The sequence below is a fragment of the Pollachius pollachius genome (assembly GCF_949987615.1).
Source record: "Pollachius pollachius genome assembly, chromosome: 13".
Classification (NCBI taxonomy): Eukaryota; Metazoa; Chordata; class Actinopteri; order Gadiformes; family Gadidae; genus Pollachius; species Pollachius pollachius.
In genome coordinates this window covers 13,553,242-13,579,025 of record NC_136946.1, presented here as the reverse complement: position 1 = coordinate 13,579,025, position 25,784 = coordinate 13,553,242, and the positions used below count along the sequence as shown (strand labels likewise).

The following is a 25,784-nucleotide window of genomic DNA, read 5'->3' as shown; positions in this document are numbered from 1 at the left end:
GTCAGCAAGCTACCTATGTCAAAGCGCAGAAAATCCGTCATAGGGTCAGCTTCTTTTCGAAACCTCTCCAAAATAAATACATTTTTGTCTTCTGTGATCTTGAAAATGTCGTCCATGCTTTTAATTTGTCTTGACTGGATAACTTTAACCAAGTTGTTCCAGGAACAGGGACCACACAATATTTTCACTGGCTCCCCATACACTTCAGAATCAGTTGGTTCGGTTCATACCTGCATCTTTCACCTGCATCCGAGCTCCTCTGCACCTGTCTGACCTCCTGGGACCTCAGGTCATCTGATCAAGACCTCCTGGTTATTCCGCAGTCTAGATTGAAGCTCAAGGGAGATTGTGCCTTTGCATTTGCAGCTCCTAGATTATGGAACCACCTTCCCTTCCGTCAGATCCGCAGCCTCCAATAACAACTTGCCTTATCAGTCAGACGCATCCATCCATCAAGACCTTTAAATCCAGGTTAAACTACTTTCTACTCATTGACGTTTGGATCTACTTCATGGGTAGAGGTGTGTGTGTGTGTGTGTGTGTGTGTGTGTGTGTGTGTGTGTGTGTGTGTGTGGGTGTGTGAAAACTTGTTGTTACCCTGTTTTTACTGATATATTCTCTTATTCATTGTATCTGGTATGTTTTGTTCTTTCACTGTGTTTTTGAATGTGCTATACAAATAAACTTTACTTGACATGTGCATAATATGACAAGTACAATTCAAAAGTTCTGCTTTGAACATATGTTGGGCAAAGGTTTGTAGACACTGCCTAAATTGCAAATAAACGTTTGTAGATGCACATTCGGATAGATGTTATTCCAGAACAAACGTACAAATCAAATGGCCTAAATTCAACGGAATTGACATTACCAACCATCGTGGGTGCCAGTGTCATACGTGGTTGGATTGTTCATTTGGCTCCCTTGAAACAACCAATGCAAAACGTAAAACACATGATCATAAACAATGAACAATATGCTCTATTAAGTGTTGACGATGGCTTTCAGAAATGTCGTCACGGTAGTGTCTGGTCATCATCCATGTTCGAGATGGATTTTTCCGACGTCACCGTGACGCTAGAAAGCAGGCGCCTCCCCAACAACATTTCCCCACAGCCGACGAAAACTCAGACTGCCACATTGAAGAAGAAATAGGCGACCTGGCATCACATTTTCTCTCACTCCACTTTCTCCGGGGATTGTCACGGGATTTCAATGTTGAACCTGCTCTTTGTAAGTGGAAACTAAAGCTAAAACAAACGTATATAACTTGTGTGTGATGTTAACTGGTGACTGTTTCTTCTGTAAAAAAAAAAAGCGCCCCACTATAGATATACGACATGTAAAAGTTAACGAGCTAACAGCTAACTAATGAAGCGCAACACAAGGCAACGCATAGAGGCTAAGGAGATGGCTAACAACAAGCTAACATGCTAACGTAGCCATGTTCACATGTAGGAAAAAACATACATATGACGCATTGTCATATATATTTTAAAGAGGCACATTAATGTATGGGTGCTTCTTATCCATAATGCGTGTTTGATCTCCAATCGGTGAACCTAATAAAGAGTGTTGTTAGCGGAGCTAGCGGGCTATCGGTTCACCACGTTAGGGGGCTGTCATTTCCTGGAAGAATTATAGTAGTGGCATTAATCGGCATGGTATCATTGATGCATCGATTTCCACTTTATAACCTTGGGACATGTGTGTCAGGCTGTGTTCCGTGTTGGAATATATTCAATGATTTAAAACAACTGATGTCTTAACGATGAAGCGCCGTTGACAACAGCAGAGGCAACACCTAGCTAGCCGAGCCTATTGGCTAGCGTTAGCCCAGCGGCTCACTCGTTGTAGAGCACTGCCGTGCATAATGCATTCGGCTGATAATGCATTTAGGTGGGAAGAAACTCAAATGTAATCCATGTCTACGAGGAAATACATACGATGCACATTATGTTTGATTATATGTGTGTTAACGTTTTGTCGACAGCTGTCCGCCTTCCGCCCTTTGTGTAAATCCTTTGACCCAACGCGTGGCTGACACATTTAGTTTAAAGCATTATGCTATATCACAGTCACGATCACGATAAGACAGCATTTTCCTCACTGTACACCCAAGTATGTAACACACACACACACACACACACACACACTGTCCCACTGACCATGGGATGAATGGAAGCTAACATGTTGAAAACGCCATTGCTTTTGTTGTTGGCATCTGCTATAATCTTTCTCCAACTGATTCAGTCGGTCTTAAAGTCGACCCTGCAAAGTTTTCTCTGTAATTTAGTCTCTTGGTTTCCAAAAACAGAATACCCGTGCATTTAGTCTTGTGGGCTCAATTGAATTTGAGGAAATGCACTTGGGGAGGAAGTTGACCAGAACAGCTGCGGCTGTGGAGTCCACGGTGCGTTCCCATGCCTCCGTTTGGTTTAATGACCCTCCAATGATGGTTTCAATTTGATCATTTTATAGGAGCGGTATTTGTAATTTATATGGTTGCCACTCCCACTGTGGTACGAGATGAGGCAACAAGTAACCGGTTAGGTAGTGTTACATTCCAACGATTTGGCGCCTTGGACATATTTGCTTTGGCGCTAGGCCTATCAATCAAAGTTTTGATGGATCTGTATAAGCATGTGGTTGTCATACTTAAATAACATCCTCCATGATTTTAAACATGATACAATGAGTAGTGGCTTCAAATAATTGTATACTCCTTTTTGCAATCATCCTCCTAGGTGCATAATGCAGCCTAGTCAACAGACTCAGCGTGGGGTAACTTGTATCTGGAAGTAGGTCATCCATGCCGGTGACCTGCTTCTTCATTGAAGCTGTTTAATACGCGATCTTTGGGCCTACTTTAGAAATTGCTATTCTCCACACAACTGACTCAACACAGCCTAAAGCCTTTAGCTAGGGAAGACAGACACAACGAAAACCTATAATTGTATCCGATTTGAATATGTTGTTGCTTATGCATGCTTTGTGAATCTGGTGAAGGCCATTATTTGCATCAGATTGTTTGTTTATGGTTGTAAACTAAATCATATTGTTTTTTCTCTAACTGTTATTATTGCTTTACTCACCCAGAAAAATAATCAATATTAAACGTCACAAAATATCCGCATGTCATTGGTCATCAGATACAAACTCTTGGGTCACCTTTTCCAAAACATTGGTTAAACCACAGCATATTTGACTGTAAGGAAAGCACCATGCACATGCAGGGTTTGTTTATCTCCCCTGCCTCTGGGTCCCTTGAGAAAGCTGTTTGGCGAAGTGTACAGGCTCCTCTGCACATGCTAGTTAAGTTCTGAAAACCAACACAAGCAACAGGCAGCTTAGTGAACTGTTATTGACAACTACCGAGGTCTACAGCACTGAAGCAGAAGTATTTGCCTCTTGCTAGAGGGATGATGCAGATGTTGGCACATTGTCACTGTAGGTCCCTCCAAATGTGGTAATCTGTATAAAATAAAGTATAATTGATCTCTTAACCAGGAGACCTAATGTTGCAACAGTAGACCTAAATTAATTTGGCTGGGCATTTGACCTTTTTAAGTTCAACAAGTGACCAGTTCCGCTCTTTATGAACGCCATAAATAACAGCAAAGAACAAGTTCTCAACCTTGGTTACGGTAACTGTGAAAAATGAGCCCGGTTCATGGGAACATGATTACAAAGACGTTTGGCTGGTGGGTTGAGCCCCTGTTGCAGTCCTCTGTCAGTTAGCCCATGCAAGCCACGGGGTTCCCCTGAGTGCTTTTAAAGGTAGGGCCATAGGGCTTGTTTCTCGGCAACTAAAGACAAATTCTATTTTCATAATGTGTTTTGTGCCTCTGGGTATCTGCCCGTGGGGCCAATGGAGAACAACTTTGCTCAACCTAAGACTGCTAAACAGAAACATTATAAGGACTATATCTAAATTCTGGAAAACAAATTAACTTGTTTTTTAAAAGATACGTTCATAAACATTCAGTAATTTCTATATTTTTATATATATATAAAACTGGTTTATATATTGTGTGCAATGTTTTCAAGATGTGCAAAGTCAGATATATGGAACTTGACATGTCCCGACTTTTCTGGACCTTCACATGCTGTTTATGGTTCCTATAGTTCAGGTGTGGGCCAGTTTTATTTTCACAGAGGGCATTACTGACATAGAAAAGTAAGCAAAGGGCCCCATATTGCACAATTCAATTGAAACCTGAAACCCATAGTGCTTAATTATGTAAAATTACAGGAACTTTGTAGACCTGTCGAATTACTGTGTTGGATACGCCACCAGTAGGCAAGGTAACTTAATTTATATAGCACTTTTCATATACGAGGCAGACTGAAAGTGCTTCACATAGAAACATTGTCTTACAATAAAATAATGGATGAGTAAAATAAAATGGATCTATTATTTCTCTACAATGCAAAAAATGCATTGTAGAGTAATACAATCAAAATGTATGCGTAGAAAATAAAGACAAAGTAAAAAAACATTTTAGAAATTGCAATGTATTTAAGATTTAGCAGAAAGCTAAAGCAAACATAAAAGTCTTCAGTCTTGTTTTGAAAGTGGTCAGAGTTGGGGCAAGTCTTAAATCCTCAGGGAGTTGTAAGCAAAGCAGTAGCATTTTATTCATGTCCCTACCATCATTTTGATATTATTCTTATTAGATGTTGTGGCAAGCAAGCTTGTTCTAATAAGGACGGTTTTAATAATGATGCACTTATTCGACAAAATTCTCATTGGTCAGACAAACGCCGGCGTTACTATCATAAGAGAAAAAGGTTTTTTAACAATTATTGTTTGGGGGGTAAGGGACATGCACTACGATTTATTATTTATTTCAGTGATGGGCTTTAGTGTTAGAAATAACATTAATTATGAACTAAATATTTATAGCTCTGTAGTATGTCGTAATCATATGGTTTAATAAATTCTAAGATTTAGGACATTTATAAGACTAAAACACCCTTGATTTCACAACTTGGAACTCGCCCAACTTAACGATGACTGCTAGTCTGCTTTACCAACAATTACTCGGCTACAAACTAATTGACACCATGTCAAATAAGTTGTGTGGGAGCATTTGGTTAAGGACAGCAAAGGACAGTATGGGCACTCGGTAGGCATAAATTAAAAAAATGTCATGTCTGCGATGCTCCGTCAACTTTCATGTTTAAGCCCGATGGGCTTTTAGCACGAACGATCAGACCTTGCACCGTGGCACACATCACAGCGTCATCCATTGGGACTCATTAAATTAAACCTTAAATTTAACCTATCTACTATGTGACGGTGCCCGATGTGGCGCTCCATGGCTCGTCTGGTGTGTCACCCGCTTTACATTAAAGCACAGCTGTAGAAATCAAACTCGTTGGAACAGGCAGCAATGTTTTTTCCTTTTTATGGCAATCCGTCACCCACAACAGCGCTTGTGTGTGACTTCTCTCTTCTGGGAATGGCGGTAGTCCTGGCCTGCATTTCATCAAAGCTTTGCACAGTGTTCAAACCACTTATTTGTACTTTCATACCATGAAGAACATGTGTCCTTTGAAGCTTTAAGGCTGCACTGAAGATAACCGAGTCTTGACCGAAAGCCACTGACGTCCACACAGCCACCGTACGAGATATCGTAGTTTTCCTTTTGGCTCTATTAAAATAACACTTTTTTTTAACGAATTGCACCGCTTTAGAAATTAAAGGGGGGAAAAAACGATCAGTGGATTAATGATGCGATTATGCAGCAGTCGGCCCCACCGGCTCCGTTTCAGGCAGGGAAAGATACACACTGTGACTGTCTTTTGTTGTGGATGATTTTTTCAATACGCTGTAACAGGTCTTACCGCTGGCTTTTCAGTATAACATCCCCTAATGGGAAAATGTTATTGAGCAGTACAGACTCAATGTCATCATCCAACACAGTAGTGCATTTTATAGATTTATTTTGGTTTTGCTTTCCTTTGTGGCCCGGATTACGGTGGTCCGTGGGCCGGTTCCGATCCTGTGGCCATATGTTGCCCAGGTCTGTTTTGGAAGCTTCTTCTTTGAGGGGTTCCTGTTACAAGATTGGGAAAGGTGTTTTCTTCCCCAGTTTAATTTATTAATTACCATTTTATTTTAGTACGGTGTGTGAAATGACTGAACCACAAAATTGCACTAGGTGTCGGAAGTCTAAGCTTCTCTCCGACGCCACATTCAACAAATGCCCTTGCAGAGGGCTATACGTCCACATGCACCTTGCCTCTGGTGCCTTATTTCAGTAACTGTTATGAAATGGAATAGAGTACCAAATTGACGTTCATATAAGAACCGAACACGGGCTAAAGCCAGCCACTTCCAATCTCATTAAGCACACCCGACTGATATCCCTTAAAGCTGTCAACAAACAAAAATTAAGAATTCATTACTCAAAAAGGTGGTTTTACTTAAACTTTCTGGAAATGGAATATCTAACAGATCCAATGACATTGTTTGATATTTTCAGTTTGTTAAGGGAAAAACTGTAAATTGTAGGTTTAAATTGTAAATGGTCCATTTGTTTAAAGAAATGTTGATTACTTTTTTTAGGCCAAACCGCCCAGCTCCATTAGAAGTTATGCTGCATCTTGTTTTTCTTATTGTTTACTAACAAAGCTACCATGTCTTGGATGTCATGTCACTACCTCAAAGTTAAATATCCCTTCAATGAATAACCATTATTCTTAGAATGCATTTGATTGTAGTAGACAATTCTAGTTGTTTTGGAGAATATGTAACCATGAGACCATGCACCCATTTGTATACATTGAATTGGTCAATGACTCACCATTTGGCACAGACTTTGTTGATGGTATATGCCACCATTCTGCAATTCAATAGCAAGCGCATGAGTTTGGCATCACTTGTAGTGCCTTTGGGATCGGCATGTCTGCTAGATGCTGCTACAATGCTTGTCATGTGAAACCATAGCAACTAGTAGTAATCAGATATCTCATTGTCACAACAGAAGACCGTAGATGTTGTAGCCATAGGTAGGAAGTTAAAAACACAGGTTATTCAGCATCCATCCTCTTAACTGACAGTCAGTAAATTTAAGCTGGTCAACTTATTACATTTTTTTATATCTTTTATGTTCGTTAAACATTCATGAATCTGGCCCTGACAAACTCCTTCAGTACATAATGTCAAACTTGAAGGGTATGCTTGAGTTAAACAAGCTATAATATGTGTGTGCATGGGCGGTTGTAGCTCATCACCCAGACTCCTGAAATGTCACCTCCTGGTGTTTCTTCAGCTTGACTCTGTCAATATTATTACACGAGCACCATGGCTTTCCCCCCTGATCATCTCATAAGGGACAAACACAGGCCCTGCAGGAAAACTTGTTGCTTCCCCAGAGATGTTTGTAGGTATGGCAACAGTTATTCCCCTGATGTTGTCAGATGGCAGATTCTCTGTCTCTGAAATGTCAGCGCGATTGATGCCTCTCAGCAGGTACTAAAGCAGACATTGTTCTGTTTATGGTCTCTGCAGGAGCTGGCCGTCAGCCATCTATTATTGTTGGTTGCAGTCTTCTGCAGATATCGCTGCCAAATATATTTCATATGGCTTTTTTTTACAGACATCATTGCTGAAATAGCCAAGTGCAGCTAACCATATTACTTATAAGAAGCTGAATCTGCGCATGGATAATGTCCAGTGTCTTGCAGACAAACGTGCTTAAAAGTCATACACGAATAATCAGTTTACCCGCCAGAACTACTTCAGATTATAGCAAGCAGCAAACGCACTCATATCGTTGTGGTGAATGTTTTTATGAGATATCTTTCACTCAATGTTCGTTTAATGGTGAGACATTCAGGAGGTGGAGAGCTACGTTTAGATGGAGTCTACGTGGGCTCTGTTTGTAGAGTAATATCGGATCTCTAGAATCTGCCCGTATGTGCATTTAGAGATTCTCTTTGAGCCAAATTTCCCCCTATTATCTCCGTTAAGAGCCACGACTTTCCATGGATCTGACACACACCATCCACATCGATGTTGACCATATGCCTGGTCACCAAGACTTGGCTCTGCGCTCCATAAGAGGAGTTAACTTCATGGATATGATTTTGATCCTGATATCTAAGATAAGATAATAATGTTAAACGGAAGATAATATTATGTATTGGATACTGTAACTTTATATTGTCGCACCAATCACAGACACATACAAACTTTTGATGGGGAGCCGTTGGTTGATGGAGACATTGCTATGAAATATTTGTAGGATTTCTTAAATATTTAATGTTCACTTTTATAAATGTTTATCTACATATCGTCATAACTGTATTGCTTTTAGTTTACATTACTCTACCCACACCTATTCCCACTCCACCGGCGATCTGACCTTTTATTGGCAAAATAGAATGACGTTGATTGGACAATATGAAAATGGCAAATATCACCTCACTGTAGTTCTGATAAGGGTGAAGATTAGAGTGATACCCTAAGGATCTCAACTCTACCTATTTATTTTTTTTAAAATCAAGTTTATAGTGTTCTCCATCTGAGGAGTTGGAAGAACGACCTGGAATAAAGAGTTTGGTCACTGTGTAGGGCCTTTTGTACTCATCAAGCATTCAAATATGTCTCGTAAAATGAGCACAACTGGACAGCCGACAATCAAGATGGGAATGCAAAGAAATGCTTCTATATCCGACTCAAAGAGGTCACTGAAGGGGCATTCTGGGGGCATAAGTGGCTGCATTGGTCTAAGTTCATCTGGAGATGTTTGTTGAGACAAGGAAGTAGTGTTTGTGGCTTGGCAATACAAATTGGAACAACAGTGCTTTACTTGGTTATGCAAATAAGGAATCTAAATCAGGACAATATTTAGCTTCTCTGAGAATTCAATGACCTTCTCCCAAATGCAATCGACAGATTCCAGTTGTCGATATCGATCTGTGGGCTCACAATGACATTTACTAGGTAGAAAGGAGTGAACTAAATGATGCCATTACAGAGTAAACAGATGAGCAATAGGATCCTTTATTGACAGAATGGCGATCGGATTAGATTCTAAGTCTGTATTATACAGATCCCTTTAGTTTATTTTTGTCCGCAAAAGGCACATTTTGGTCATTGGCTGATTGCTGCGTTGCCTCTCCACTCAGTGATCCATTACAACCGGTGAGAATGTCATTCAAACATGTGAATCATCCAACTCCTCCGGAATAGATTGTGACAACAATTATCTTGAGTCATCCTGCCTCTCTGCTGGATTTGATATGCAAATTCATGATTTCTTTTTTTATTTGATCAAATCACTTTCTTTGCATTTCGAAATGAAATCTGGCTTGAACCATTTGCCCATCACTAGTGTTATGGCGTCTGGTATCTGCTGGAGCATTTTCTTTTTCAGGATTCTTTTATAACCTACTTGTTCCCACAGAATAGTTAGTTTGTGGTGGGGGGGACACAAAAGTCACTAGGGAAGTCCCTGGCATACCCTCAGATAATTCTGGAAGGATGTTAATATGGTGCAGTTTTTTCTGAATAATTAGGTGGAAAGGCTTGTAAAGAAAGTTATGTTTCTAAACACAATTACACAATGTATTTATATGGTCGGTATCAAACCAAAATTTGAAACAAAATTGCATAGCCAAGTCTATTATGTAGAAACACTGTCTTAAGGGTTCTTCACTCTGTTATTTACTTAAAGGGCTCTTTTTTTCAAATTCTCATCAAATATCAGTGTGATATCTAACCTGTTTGGCTTGAACACTTTGACTCATTGAACAGAGTTTCTCAATTCTGACATATACCTTGCCTTTCTCCAGATATGGGCTTTCCTCCTCATTCTCTCTTTTAAGCAACACAAGCCCGAATTCTCAGTCCTTTCCAGAAGATGATTGGCCCTTGTCACCCGTGGCCTCCCTGTAAGCGCTGCTCGAGGCATTTGATTGTCACACTCTTTATCTGTGCTCACACTGCACTGCAAAGCTGTGTGATAAGTGGGCTTTGCCGTGTGCGTGTGCTGTCAAACTGCTGGGCGAAACACCCCAGAGATTGCTGTTTTTATCGCCGCCCTTTCCAGGCCCTCTTCGTGTTGATGAAAGCCAAACCTAAATATCCCGATGATCCCCTGTAGGCATCGTAGCCCTTAGTATGGGTTTTGTGTTGGAGCACAGTGAGGAGGTGAACCGGTTTCTGAGCATGTTGAGGATGCATGTCAATTGCAGGCTTTACTTGCAAATACGGAAAACTCATGACACATCCTGTTTTTATATCTTGCACATATATCGAGTGTTTTATGTCTGGCACATAATAACTTTGCTATGTGTGCTGGAACAAGGAGGATGCGTTTATTGCCTGGATTCTTTTATACCATGATCCAAGGGAAGCCATCATTACGATAATACTAGAATGCTGACTGACAGGCCTCAGGAATTCAGTAAATGTGGATGTGCATATATTTGCTGTTGTATAAACTACAAGTCTAAGTTGAGAGCTAGAGAATTGGGCTGGTTTAACCACTAAACATATGTTTATCACAGTTTGAGAAACATATGTTAACATATGATGCTAGTGTGCCAGCTTATTAGACCACGCTATATAGGATTTTTTTTGCATGCCAATATTTTGATATAATTTTTTTTCATCCATATGAAATTTTTTGTCATGCCCCCATTGCTTTACATAAACCTCATTCAATTAGCATTTGTAATTATTCTCTCTTGTAAAAGCAGATGGCCAGCGGCTTGTTAATGGATCATCTTGCTTAAACTCTGGGCTGACAGTCCAGTTTGGCCATTCCCTCCTCCTTCTTTCTAGTGGAGAGATCCATAGTTGATCTATTGCTTTTTTGCGCTTCTACCTACACAGACTGGCTGTTTTTGTACGTCTTTAAGGACTTGGACAACTATACACGTCGAAACCAACGCTTTTATTATTTCACGGCAACGACCACATGGCTGAGTCAGACAGTCTGCCTATGGTTCCACCGTGTTGCAGGTAAACACAGACGGGCACTCTGTGAATTGCATCCCATTATGTGGGCTGCATGTTATATTTTTTAGTGGAGCTCATTACAATCCCTCTTTTGTGTGTGTATGTATAGCGGAGTAACTTTGGTTCAAGTGGACTATCTCTCAGGCCATGCACATGGTTTCCCTAGCATGCTTGACAAATCAATTTTTTCCACCTTCTTTGAAAAGAGGATGAAGTCACACCTGTTCTCCGACTGTGTCTCACAATGAGCAGAGCGCTTCTGAGAACTCCTTCAGCAGTTCCAGGAGCCGTTCCCAGTATCGCCTGCCCGCTTGGAATTTAGTAAACAAAGTGTAAAGGCACCTCCTCTGACTCAGAGAATCACATTCATCCCGAGGCGTGTGTGTATATGAGAAACAGCCTGGCTGAATGGGCACCTGCCTTGTGGCTCCCCGCTTGGGCTCCAGCCTGCTGTTCTAAACACCGGTCATGTCTGAACATGCCTTGGCTTGAAAGTGTCATTTTGTGGATGTATTGTGGGTTGTATCCCAGGACTCGCTTTATTTTCTAAGGAGTAAACGCTCAGCGGCAGGGCCTTCTGAAGTTGTGTGGGCATGTGTGACTTGCTGTTCGCTGACAGCATTAGTCAGGGGCTTGTTGTGAACGCGCAAGCTCCTGAGTGTCTAGCCTGTTGCATTCAGTAACCGTTTTGAGCGTGCGAATGTGTGCAACAAAACCTATCCGCTCTGTCCTATCTTCTGTGAAGCTGCTGCTCCCGAGACCTGTGTGGAAACCGTAAAGGGTCTAGGATTGAAAGGAGGGGGTTCCACGCTGCTTTGTGTCTTAGAACAGTGACCACTCTTACAGGAGATCCACCCACCCGGCCCTATAACAGCATTGACAGAGTGGGAAACCAGCTGGGCACTGTCGCAGGTATGCAGTGGCTTTATCTGAACTACTCTGCTCCCATGGTGGTGATTCAACCATCTCCTCCATGAATACAACAAAAAGCAGTCTTATTGTACTCTTAGAATGTAGAAAGAATCGTTTTTTATTAGGGCCCTTTTCATAACGGACTCCTTTTCAAAAGAATGACCTTACCCCTATTTAGAAACGCAAATAGTCATGTGTTGTTCACAAGTCAATGAGGCAGCATAGAAAATCAAAAAGAATAATGAAAAGATTGCAAATAGCTTCAAAAGTAGCATGTCCCCAATCTCTCAAAGGAATTCAAAGTGCCATATGGTTTTCATCGCCCTTTTCAGAAATCCATCGCTAAGTGTCAAACTTTGAAAAGCAACCCACGCCTTTGACATTGTTTCTGTGTTGCCTATGATGTGCGCTTTGGCAAGGTGTCTCTGGTGTTTCTTTGTTGTTTGTTTCTCTTTTAAATGGTGTTGCGTTTGTACATGTGTATGTGCTTCTCATTTCCTGTCCGTTATGGCAGTTTTCAAACTTAATCATTATCTGTTGGCTTTTTAGTAGGGATGCACCGATTGTGAAATTCTGGGCGGATACTGATGTTTAAAATACGGATGCACCGAAATGAAAATTCTTGGCCGAAACCGAATATATTGAAACAGAATATATTGAAACACTATATTGAAACAGCCGAAACCGAATACCGAATGTGGCTTTTGCTGTTTTTCATTCATTTTGCTTAATTTTTCACCATTGCAAAAATCAAACAATTACTTGTCCTTTATAAACTTTTTTGTTTTGCTTTTCAATAAAAAAAATCAATTACAAATCCGCAATTTGAAAAGATTTATTTAATACTGAACATTTTCTAACATTCCAGAAGACCTTTATAGCAAGAATATAAGAAAAATTAATAAATGAGTAAAACAAAATATTTTTATTTGCGCGCATTTCACATAAATGCGCGTCACCTGGGAGACGAACCCCGCACGCAGAAATTCAAGACTTGACGCGCTACCTCCACTCCGCCACTCTCTCACGGAGACACAATGCGCAACGGTACCCATTGTCTGCATAAGGTCCAACAAGGACGATCAAATAGTGAATACCCTCTGATGTGAACCTGTATCTCTCATCAAGATTATTCTCAGGCAATGCCAAGGGATCGGTCCCGAAAAAGCATCTGTCGGCGAGACCCCTGTACGATAAGGGCTCCGAGGTCCAAGAGAACACCCAGTAATGGTGACGTCATTGTCAAAGTAGGGGCTAAGAAGCTGTGCACGCCGATCTAACCCGATAAACTTAGCTGAAACCCTGCTGCCGACCAGGTTTGGTTGAGCGCATAAGTCACCATGGTCACCAAGTCTTCGCAGATGTTCCCCCTCTAGAAAGTTCAGCAGACAAATGTCTGCAAACCGCCTTATTTTCTTTTCCAAAACTTTAAAATGCTTCCACACTGCCGAACATGTTTGCTGCATTAAGTGTGCGCAGATTTTTTTCTCTCTACTTGGAATTTTGTACCACATTTTGTACCAACAGGTGCGCTCTGCTCTTTTTTCATCTCTGTGTATTGTCATTAAGTTGTTTACAAATTTACGTGCGGTTCTTTTTTAATCTCTTTTGATGAATCGCACCCATTGAAACATTGAAAAACGCCTGCGCGCACGTGTGGTTTGTGTACAAATAAAAGTGAAAAAAGGTTGGTAGTGTGGGAGTATTTCACTGTCTCGGAGAAAGATCCGCGATATGCAGTTTGTAAGACATGTTCCAGTGACATTTCAAGAGGAGGAAGCATTAAACATGTAAACATCGGCCACTGCCATCTGTGAATATCATCATATTTTCCGATAGGACGATGGTAGTCAACAACACGAATATCGTCCGTTACCGATGTTCGTGCGATACATCAGTGTATCCCTACTATTTAGCAGTTGTATGGAGGCCACAAGACGCTGACATTTGGCTCAAAGCCCCTGGCTCTTTGCCTCACTCCACTGCTGGATCTAGGGTCTTGGCGCTGGGTGCGTTCGCCTTACGTACTTGCCTCTATTCCCATGCTGTAACATGAGAATGGATGTAGTCTGGGGTTGGTATGCTTGTCCGACTCCCCCTGGTTAGTCTCCTCAGACACTTCAGAGGTCAATACTTCTGGTTTGAATCCTCATAATGACAAAACTGGGCCAAACTCTTGTAAGGGATGCAAACTGTCTAATATGGTAGCCAACAGCTGTCAGTGTCCTGGCTCCACATGATTTTGGTCACGTTGGGTTTATTTCCGATCGTAACATGCACTGGTCATGTTAATCGAAACTAGGGATGGGCCTCGATCGTCAAATAGTCGAATAGTTATTTATTACACGGCTCTTCTCAATGCTGTTGAACGTTCCGTTCACTTGCATGGGCCTTCACAACTTCCGGTGGTGAATTCTTTTTTGATAATTCACTGTTGCTAAGCATATAATGACCGCTGTCAAGGAAAGTCTATTTTTTTTCCTCTATCGTAGCACTCCGGAAGTAGTCCGGTAACTTATCAACCCCAGCGTCCTCGGTTGCTAAGCGATGTCTACGTCTTTGGCAGACTTTTGCTCTGCTGATTAACACTACGAATGCTGGTAACAAATAAATTGTTATAGTAGTAAGTAGTAAGTAATAGTTTCCATATGCTAAAGGCGTGTCTAGTTCACCGTCAAGCAGGATATGTTCAGTAAAATATCTGCCTAAACCCACGTTGAAATAATTTTGATGTTGAATGTTGATGGCGCAGTTGTTGAAATCAACAGATTGATTTCATACCAATCATAAAAGCCTCCCCTTTTCATTGTGTGTGCGTGTATACGAGGTGCGTGCGTGGTGGGTTCTTGATTGACCGATTTTCGAATGTTATTCGAATACTTCTCAGCGAATATCGAATAGTATTTTTGCCAGAAATGCACATCCCTAATAGAAACCCTGGGTTTCTATTATTGGCACTCTAGACCTGGACTAAGAACATGCTTAAGCTTCTACCAAACTTTTAATCATTATTATTTTTTACCCCTGGTTGCCCAACAGACCTAAAAGAAAATGACAACATGCTTGCAATGAAAGAGAAGTGACATGGTTTGGTTAAGCTGTTATTCTGTCAACAGTTTTGTCATTTTTGGTCACTCATTGTCAAACTTTTGAGTTCTGAGGTTTGCAATGGAATTCAAAGTTTGAGCTGCTGAATTCATGTGGAAGCCACATGAAAAACTTTCAGGCTATTCAGTTTTGGAAGGGCAATAGTAACAGCTTTGGGACTTTAGTATGGAACAGTTTGTAACAAATTGTAATAAGTAGTTTTCTTCTTTAGGGTTGAGACGGCTTGTCTTCTCCCCGATTGCAGCTATCACTTTGAAAGGGCAAGCCTTCTCTGTGCCTCATCTGTGTGTGTTGCCCACTTCTTCTCAACTCTTATCACATGTTTGTATTTCTATGTCCTTTTTGTTCTGAGATGCCCCGATTACTTATCCTCCTCTAGTTCCGTGCCTCTGTTCTTTCACATCTCTCCTCTTCTAAGCCCACTGACCTCTGATTTAAATGTTGTTAAAATATGTTGTTTACGTGTAGGCTCAAGAGCTTGTTGCCAAGTCCTGCAGCACTTTTTGAAGCTGCAATCAAACCCTTGAATATCCTGGCCTACCATTTCAGTGCTCGACAATCTCTCAACAAATATAAAGCTGTTGCTTTGCAAGGGATGCACCGTTTTATCGGCCGCACATCTTTATAACCTGATATTTTTCTAGTTTACTGTTGTTGGCCTATCGGCAAATAAGATGGCATTCGTCGATTGTCAATGTTTATGTTTTCTCAATTTTGAAAGTGGATGTTCCACAAAATATATTTTTGTCATGTGAAGGAAGGATATATCTAAGCTTGTTTTATACCTTTTTGTATGGTAAAGTTCTGCTTATTCATAGATCTCATAGAAGCCTTTTAAAGCTGTTCTTTTTATATAATGGTTTCTTTGTTTCCCTGTCACAAAAATGGAATAAATGACAACAGCAAAAAGGAACTTCAGCATCTGCTATTGGCCAGATTGTACACATTGGTATCGGCAAAGAATTTCCCAATCGGTGCATCCCTACAAACTATGATTTTTAGTATTTATAATGGCACTACATATAAGGGGTGACATTATTCAAGAACGGGCTATCCTAACTTCCATTTTCGTAAATACATGAAGGCGCTGGATGTGGAAGCCCCCGTGTGCGTGTGCGTGTGTGTGTGTGTGTGTGACTTCTGTGAGAGGCCAGCTGATTGGGGCCCGCTCTCACGCCCCCACCCCCTCCACTCTCTGCTCTTGCAGCTCCCCGCCAGGGGAACACGTGACGAGAAGCAGGGCATCAGGGGAACTCTCCGGGCCGCTGCCGAGGCCTCCGCGTTCACTTATTGACCTTTCTCCCAGTTTAGAACACACACACGGCTTTATGCAGCTCAAGTTGTCGTTTCTTAGAATCTCAAGGGTACATCCAGTCGACTATCCTTGCCTGTGTTGGCGTACGTGGTGTTTCCCAGGGAGTTTCTCAAACGGCCTGTGTCTCTGTCTGTCTTGTCTAAGTGCGTGCGTGGTCAGTTTGTGGCGTGGCTTTTCATCCTGCTCATGCGATGAGCAGTAGATGTATGACATGGGTGTGGAAAGTTACCATGAATTGAATGTTTATTAGTGACTGTATTAGGCTGGACGTGAAAATGTTGAAGGATGACACTTTATTGAGTAACATTATATTGAGTACATCGAAAGTAGTGTTCTTGGGTTCAAGGTAACATTGTGTTGAACACGCAACACGCTGAAAGTACTGTACACAGACTTCACATGATCGGGTTACCACACTGAAGGCCACAGATTATTGCAAGGCCTTTTGTGTGTTGCATATCCTGTGTGACAGTCCATGCAATGTTATTGAATGTTCTTCAGCAAAGCAAATTGTTGTCTCCTCACGTACTGCCGTACAGTTTCATTCTGGTGTTATGATACTGCAGTGTCTGTTGGCCAATTTGCATGATTTGCGTTCCTGACGGCAAAGAAGGAAGTTGGAAGCAGGCACCAGCTGCCATTCACCACAGTTCAGCCGACTATGAGCCGATAGCAAGCCCCGGCCTGTGTCATGGTTCCCCTTTACACCCGGCCACAATCTCTGCTCACTCGTTCTGCTGTGACGATCAGTGTGAACAGCCAGGCACATACAAGTTTTATGTAACTTGACACATTTTTTAAGCTATCAACCCAAAACGTTGTTTGGTTGAGCCAAGGAGCAGACGCTTTTAGCAGGAGATACGAGGCCTTCATACTGATGTGGTAATAGCACGGCTTTTGTGCTGACTGCATGGTTAGTCATGCTAATACGGCTTATCCACAGGTGGGTGACAGGGCTGTCATCGGGCCGAAACCATCCGCAAATATGAACTGATGCATGTTCATGAAATCATCAGTAACCATAATGTGTTTTTGTCCCCTCCATTTAGCGCACACATTATCTTAGTTATTACTTGTCACCGGCTGTAGAATGCCGGCTCCACCCCGGTTACCAAAGCTGACTTGTTTTTATCAGGTCGGCCAAGCTGTCATTGTGGAGAGGCGTCCTAGGATTGGCTTCTGGTGCTTTTGTTGTTACCACACTGTTTAGTGGTGTCTTCTGGTGACGCAGCACAAGTGTTTGGCACCTGTTGACACAGACCAAGATAATGTTGTTTTTTTTTTCTGTGTGTGTGTGTGTGCGCGTCAGTCAACCATCACAGACATGGTAATTAAAGGGGACCTCCTCGCGCCACTCAAGACATGAGCCGCTTTAGCGGGTGGGATGGACAGCTGCAGCTCTGCCACCATGAAAGACTGAGCGAGAGAACAATGAAAGCAGGGTTGAGTGGAGAGGGAGAGCAGGGTGGATTGATGCTTCCCTTTATCATGATACCTTTGTTTTCTTTTGGCAGCCACAGGACAATTAAGTGACAATTGTGAAAAGAGATGAAGAGATTTACTTTTACCTTGCCAATTTGGAACCACGTTGACTAAGTGAGATGCCCTGCTCAAAGGCTAGGGTTTTGTACTAGAGCATGGCACACAGTGACTAGGGGGGTGATGTAAAAGCAAGAAGGCTGCTGTGTTAGAAGCCTAGCCCTGTTTGATCCAGCCTCATCCAAGAATCTCATGGTGTTATGGCAACTAAATGAAAGAGAATCGTGTTTAAAGTCTAAGGGAAAATGGTGATTGAGTGTAGTTGAGATGGGATTGCTGGGGAGTGGAGGGGGCACAGTTCGGAACGTTTCAAAGAGGTGAAAGTGTGGACCATGAGACTTTGAAATGCTTTGAAGCCATGCCCACCCTGTAATCCTCAACCTGTGACTGCTGGCTGTGACGCTGTGCTAAAGTCCAAGCCATTTCACTTCACTCATTCATTCCCCTTTACCTCTGTTCCCTTCTACTACCTTGCATGTGTTGTCCTAGTGAGAGCCAATCCTCTTCACAGCTCCCCATCACACGCCTCCCTCCCTCCCTCCCACCCACACACACCCACGCACGCACGCACGCACGCACGCACACACACACGTCTGCTCGATCTCCCTCCCTCCCGCTCTGCCTTGAGATGGTTCCAGCCAGTTTGCGGCGGCTGCGTTTAGACTGTGGCCCTCCTGGCACAGGCTGACTGACTGCTCTCCGGCTAGTTTAGAGACCAGACATTACAGGCTTTCTGAGGCCTGTTTGTGTGTCCTGTCAGGGATTTGTATTTATTTAGTTTTTTTGCTTGTCTCCGTCTTTGGTGACAGGGAGTTCTTTGATGGGGTGATGTAACCTGGGGAGTGTTGTCGCGGCAGGGAATGCTCTCTAAGGGGGTCACGTGTGACATTACTGTCTGTGATTTAAGCTTTGAAAAATAAAAAATAAACACTACTTAGTTCGCCTAAACTCAATCTGCTTTAGACAAGGCATGTCTGTGTGACCGCTTATTCTGCAGCTGTAGGTGTGGTTATTTTGAACTCGATGTAGGCCATTCCTCAACTTTTTATGAGGTTTATTTGATAACTAATTTAACTGCTCCATCCTATAAACTTTTACTTTTGGTTTACTTTACATAGGACTTGGACTTTGTCCCAGTCATTTAGCTGATAATTGTCATGGTGATCATTTGGATGGTGCCGATAATCTCCTGTAAAAAAAGTCCCTAACACTTCAAGAAAAGGCTTAATTAAATAGAAACAATGTCAAATGAAAATGCTTGGAAATGTTATTTGTCGACTCAACCCTGTCTTTCTCCTTCTTTGCAGTGTTTCTGTGTTGATTTGGGCCGTACCTTTATGGCGTTTGTGAGTGTCAGCGGAGAATTCTGCCAGGCTCAGCACCTCTCCTTCGTGGACAAGTGAATCGGCCGCCCCCCAAGGGACTACGCTACCCAGAAGCCACCCTGAATACCAGCAGTGGGAAACCCTGACTCTTCCAAAGACCCACTGGGATACCGCGTAGTCCTTGGCCAGACTGCCCTGCTCTATCCCGCCATAAAGAGAAATCTTTGAGTTCTGCTTTCTTCTCAAACAGCCAATCACAAACAACTCTCCTGAATGGGGTAAACTGATTGGATGACTCCTGGATAGTCTCCTCGTCTTTTTTTATTTATTTTTTATTTAAGTTTTTTTTTCATTTTGTACAAGCAACACCCCATTGTGGACTAGGTCATCCATTTTGTCTCTACTGCCTTTGTACATCAACCATCCTGTAGTTGTGCACCTGTTGTCCTCCTCACCTCATTTTCCTCATTTTTTTTTTCTAATTATTTTTTCTAAGAGAAACAAAAATACAGACACCTACTAGGAAGTCCTTGCTGACATCTGAGCCAAAAGTCACCTTCGTTTTTGTAAAGAGCATTGTATTGTAATTGTTTTTTAAGCCGTCTCGCCAACATGAATCGCCCCGCTGCAGTTGAGATCACGTACGAGTGCATGAAGTTCCTCATCACCCACAACCCCACCAACGCCACTCTCAACAAGTTCACGGAGGTACGGCCGTGCACCTCTCTGCCCGTCTCATTTGTGTGTACACGTCTAGCCACGGTTATGTCCCACATTTAGTATTGTACTGACCCACTCTTCTCTCTCTCTCTTTCCCAGGAGCTGAAGAAGTTTGAGGTGAACACTCTGGTTAGAGTATGCGACGCCACCTATGACAAGGCTCCGGTAGAGAAGGAGGGGATCCAGGTCCTGGTAAGGACGGACATGTGTGCACTTTGTCCTTCCCGTCTATGCTAGCGATCCCTCAAAATGTCCCATGAGCTCATGCAACCCAGACCTCAATCTATGGGTTTATGTGAAATGATCACGTCGTTAGAAGTACCTGTACATAAAATACCTTATGAATAATAAAAACGCAATGCTACAGCATACGTTCGTTAGCCGTCCTTGTAGAAGACGTCAAACTTTCTGACGGAATAGTGAGAAATCCTTTTGGATTCTTCAATTCCTTGTAATTTCAAGAATCTGTTAAAAGTATGATTTACTGGCGAGGAAACGGGTTGTTGAAATATAGACTAACAGAGACTGCCTCAGGGAGAGTCCTCAAGACAGACACACGCAGGTCACTGTTGAGGTAATGTTTTGAGTTTCACCTATTTCAACCGTCCAACCGTTAATCCCAACGCAGGACTGGCCCTTTGACGATGGCGCGCCACCTCCCACCCAGATTGTCGACGACTGGCTGAACCTGCTAAAGACCAAGTTCCGTGAGGAGCCGGGCTGCTGCATCGCTGTACACTGTGTGGCTGGGCTTGGACGGTGAGTGGTGGTCCCACGCACAGGGTCTTCGCCTGTCGGTGCCGCTCTGCGAGCCGATGACATGTGTTCCTCAGTGCTCGTTTTGTCGGTCACCTTGCTTCAGACCGCACGTGGGCTTTGGCCCATATGAGTCATCTTCCTCCACTCAAGTGATTTTCTAGAGGCTCATAAATGTGGTGATTCATTTTTTTTATTCAAGTATTCCCTGTATGATGTTACCTTAAAGTTGAGTCATCCGAACTTCAATGGTCACCAAGGCAAAGTCCAGCAAGGACTATATACTCTGCATCGATCCATTTATTTGATAATCACCTGTAGGTGATCATTTTAATCCTTATTCTCAAGCTCACTAGCCAAATCCACCCCAGCAACCACCTCCACTCTCCTTGGCTTGAATACCCTGTCTGTGAGCTCAGACTAGTGTCTACGGGAAATGGCAGAGTGTGTGTCACCCTTGATTAGGGACAGGTGATTCATTCCTGCTTTCCGGGGATTAGACTTCTCCTATTCACCTGACTGTGCGCATGCCTCTTTCCTATTGGGTCAACAGCCGGATTAGTCATCTTTTTCAAGGTTTGACCGGTAACTCTTGGATTTGAACAGAAGGCAAATTGTGCTGAAGGCTTCTGTCACTTACTGCTTACTTGTGACCAGGGGGAATTTGGGTTGTTTATCGTTCCAATTTTAGTTTTCCAAATTGATGCACAAACTACTGCATTAACCACAGACCTTGTCAAACATAAGCCAATTTCTCTTGAAGTATGGAAGAGTGATATTTTATTTTTGTTGGAACTTGAAACTATAGAAGTTAAGCTTTTGAAGATTGATCATGCACATTATGATTATATCCCGATTCGTCTACTTGAGAACTGATTTCAATTCGGAACAGCTAACTTTAGTAACCAAGGATACACAATACCAGCACAAACTGAAAAATCATTTTGCGGTTACAGCCAAATATATTGTGCAGCGGTGTTGTGCACGGAGTTGTCTGTTCTGACAGACTCACAAAAGGCCCACCCCCCACCCCAGGCTATCTTACTCTCACATTCCATAAACGGGGTAATTCCAAATGCTGGTCAAACTGGAGCTGCTGCGTTGATCTCTTCAACACGCATGCACACTCTTTCGCAACATGCAACACAAACCATCTTTACATGCAGAGTTGTTGCACCCTTTTCACCCCCTCACTAGCCTGCATTCTCTTTGGTTTTGAGCAGCGATTGCTGTGCCTGCAGTTTCTTTCATTGTCGTTTTTCCACAATTTTCCGCATTTTTCCCACGCCTTCCTTATTATTATTTTTTTACACTCTTCATGCAAGACACCTTTCACACGCACTGGCCCCCATGCATGCGCTTGGTTTAAAGATGTGTGCTCTGTCAGCACTTAGATGAGACCTGACCCATCTTTTTCTTTCTTCTCTCTCTTTCTACCTACTCCACCTCATTTTGGTGAGAACGTTTTCTTACTGTAACTTATCGCTCGTTCCCATGTGTGCGAGCGGGGCCCGGGGTGTGAGTTCAGCCGCTCGGCAGGGTAGCGGTGAACTGACGCACCCCCCTGCTGATTTCCCAGGCTCATTTCCCAGGTTGATATACCTACCCTCCACCCCCTCTTACTCGCCCCCTCTCTCCTTATGACGACCATGTGAACACTGGCATTTGACTCTTCTACGACTCTTGCACTCTCACTCACTGTTGCCGCATTCTTTTCTCTTCACCCACTGCTACCCTCCTTAATTTCTGCTGTTTGACCTTCGTGTGTCTCTCTCTTTCAGAGCTCCAGTCTTGGTGGCCCTAGCCCTAATCGAGTGCGGGATGAAGTATGAGGATGCCGTGCAATTCATAAGGCTGTAAGTATAGTCTCTGCATACAAAATGGCCACCTCAGACACTAGCAGATTGTGTGAAGAATTGTGTAACCGGTGGTGCTTTTGATTGTGCTGGGCGATGCCACCGGTTGACATTTTCTCTCCCTCTCTCACACTCACTCTCTTTCTCTTTCACTCTCTCCCTCTCTCCCTTTCACTCTCCCTCTCAGGAAGAGACGTGGAGCCTTCAACTCCAAACAGCTTCTTTACCTCGAGAAATACAGGCCCAAGATGCGTCTGCGGTTCAAGGATGCCAACGGCCACAACTGCTGTGTGCAGTAGGCTCTTTACTGTCACGCGCAGCACTATGCGCACAGCTAGTGGGGGAAACGATTCCAACAAAGGGGAGATAAAATTTAAAGAGAAAGCTCTATTGGTAATTATTGTGATGATTTATTACTGAGTCTCATGGTTAATTGATCACAGAAGTGAGCGAGTGATCCATCGAATTAACGAATTCAAATGCAGAGATCCACCAGCCGAACCAACCAATGAATGAGTAGGTCAAAGGTCAAAGCACACAGATGGGCCCGCCTCCCAGTTCCTAGCGCTCAATCAGGGGCTACAATTTGTTAAACTATCACTCAGATTATCTTTTTGCATTTTTTTTAAGGTTTAATCATGGGATTTTTTTGATATTTTTGTGTTTATTGTAATTTTCTTCATAAATCTCACGTTCACAACTTTTACAATGGTGTTGTAAGCAAATGTAAAATGAATTTTTCAATCCCAACAACTGCGATGAATGGCCCAAGGGTATACACCTTCTTGAAATATTTTTAAACATTTAGCACAAAATATAACAGTTTGGTATTTGTGTTATTTCTGCACACAAAACAATATCAACTGACAATGCAGTAACGTTCTCCCCGGCCTCACTTGATCACTCAGTTTCAGTTTAGGGGTATTAGTTTTAAATGTGTCCACTGTATTTATTCACTGGCTTTGATTAGTATGGCAGACTAGAGTTTGACTGGGGTAAGGACACTCTGTTATTCATTGTATTTTTTGAATTTTATTTCTTTTTCCTCTAGAGCCATCTTTTATTTTTCACTTTTTAATCTCACGGGAGTGCAATAAACAGTCCACCTCAGAAAAGACCACCAGATGTCGGGCAGTCCTAGATGCATGCACACATACTCACAACCAACCAGTTGAACACACATGAAGAACCGTGGCGATCATTACAACCGGTACTCCTCCCCCCCTGCCCCGCCCAGCTACACTTGCCCCCCCCAACTGCTTGGGTTGCTTCTCCGTTAAATGGGTTTACAAAAGGACTTCCCTCGTCGTGGCAGGATTAAATAGAGGAGAGCCTACTTCCAACTGTTAACCCTTACTCTGAAGGAAAGAGGTGGTAAAGAAAGAAAATGGTCATTTTGTTTTATCTTTGTACCCATTTCGAAGACATCCCCAATTCATATTGGTTCTTAAAGGATAATAAATTGAAATAAAAAAAAGTCCCAACATTGTTTTTATAACACGCCTGACGTTTGGCCACCTTACTGGATCTATTGGTTTATTTTGGGAGTGTATGTTTGTTTTTGAAAGGGTGTGTATCATGCCAAAGCCTGTTTTTAGATGGGACAACCTGAAACAAGCCGAGGTTGCCACGTTAATATTGATAAACTCTTATTTTACTAATGACTTTGTATAAATTAAATAATAGTAACTTTTAAAATAGTTACTATCTATACTGTCCAATCCAACTGCTCGTCCTACAATTCCAACAACTTCAACGTTTTGATAAAAGTTAAATATTACAATAGGTACCTGTTGCTGGGAAATGGATGGTATCTAAGAGCACCATAGTTGTCTATGACAAACATTGTGAAAATGTTAGTTTTGCGTTTTACTTTAAACGCAAAACTAACTTGCAATATAGCCTAGATCTACAACCTGCGTTGTATAGTGAACCATGGCCATTTGTTTTATCTGGATATCGGGCGCCCTCTGCCGCATTTTATTAGTATTTTTAATTTTCGAAGCACCTCCTTCAGTTATCCAAAAAATCTTTATTTCAGCTTGATGGTTCATGCTTCGTTAATTTTTTGTAATGGCATTTGCCCTTTTGTCATCAATGTTGAGATTCATAGGTACAACGAATGTACTTCCTTCCCCCTCGACCACTGGTCACACGTCTGCATTGCATCGTGCGTCCTCCCCGGAGTCCGGATGACGCCGAAGCACGCGGACAGCACGAGGGACCCTAACCTCCCCTGCGCGCTCATCCCACGTGGGAGAATAACGGGAGATCAGCCAACCCAGCGAAGATGACTCACCGGTACCATCACGAATCAAAGCTATGTCAAACGGGTGAATGTGTGAATGTATGATCAAGGGAGGGCCACCCGCTTACCATTCGGTAGGCTATCCATATCGACGCTCAGTTAGACTAAGGCAATATGAAAGCCTTGTGGAATGGGAAGGAGAGACGTTTGGCCTCATTGTACCGGTCATTGCTTATTGCATAGGATACCGGCATGAATTATGAGGACAACAAGGTTAAATGTCCAACATTAGTTATGAGTACATGTTGAGGTCGAGGTATCATAGTGCTATTATTGAATAAATACATTTTATTCTGAATTGTTTGCTAGGTTTCTTACTCAACATCCGAGCTGCTAGATGATGTGATTGAGAAGATGCCTCCTACGGCGCCCCGTGATGGCCAATCTTCTGTCAACAAATGTATACGGTATACTATGTAATGGTCCCAGCACAGGGAGTGCGCGTCGGCAGTAAAGGCACTTAAAATACTCTAGGTCACGATATTAAGTTAAGATTCACATGTTGCCCCAAACCATCAAAGGTTTCATCATTGTATCCACAAAAATACGATGTCCTGCAGAATAGATGGCGGTATACATTTGCGTTTTTATGTCCTCTGGAATGTCCGTCTGACCATTTATGTTTGCACCAAATTAAAGCAATTAAAACGGTATTAACTCATTTACTTTGGTTTCAAATAGCCTTAACATTTAAACTAAATCACACATTTTAGTGGTGGATGGGCAAGGTCTCCCAGTGCAGTCTTTATATCATTCTGGAATAACAATGGTGCAAAAAGGGATGGAACTGCATGTTGGAAATCTAAACTATACACCAATGTCCTTATGAGAGTGGATACTTTTTAGGAGCAAAACAACTGAGTAAGAAGCGAGTAATTTAATGTATGGATCATTGAAGTTGGACAATAGGCCTATGATGTGTACAACAAGGAAAGCCAGTGTGTGTTCTCTTGTGTGACATTTA

The 25,784-nt window shown here is 42.4% G+C and overlaps 1 protein-coding gene across 1 annotated transcript; it reads left to right on the top strand.

Annotated features, from left to right (window-relative positions):
- The first annotated feature begins 1,113 nt into the window (after positions 1–1,113).
- On the top strand, positions 1,114–24,007 carry ptp4a2b (protein tyrosine phosphatase 4A2b). Its single transcript, XM_079749081.1, has 7 exons — positions 1,114–1,233; positions 19,163–19,458; positions 19,780–19,888; positions 20,000–20,092; positions 20,529–20,659; positions 22,438–22,512; positions 22,700–24,007. The coding sequence occupies exons 2-7, from the start codon at positions 19,454–19,456 to the stop codon at positions 22,809–22,811; spliced, it is 525 nt and encodes a 174-aa protein (XP_079605207.1). The 5' UTR covers positions 1,114–1,233; positions 19,163–19,453; the 3' UTR covers positions 22,812–24,007.
- The last annotated feature ends 1,777 nt before the right edge of the window (positions 24,008–25,784 follow it).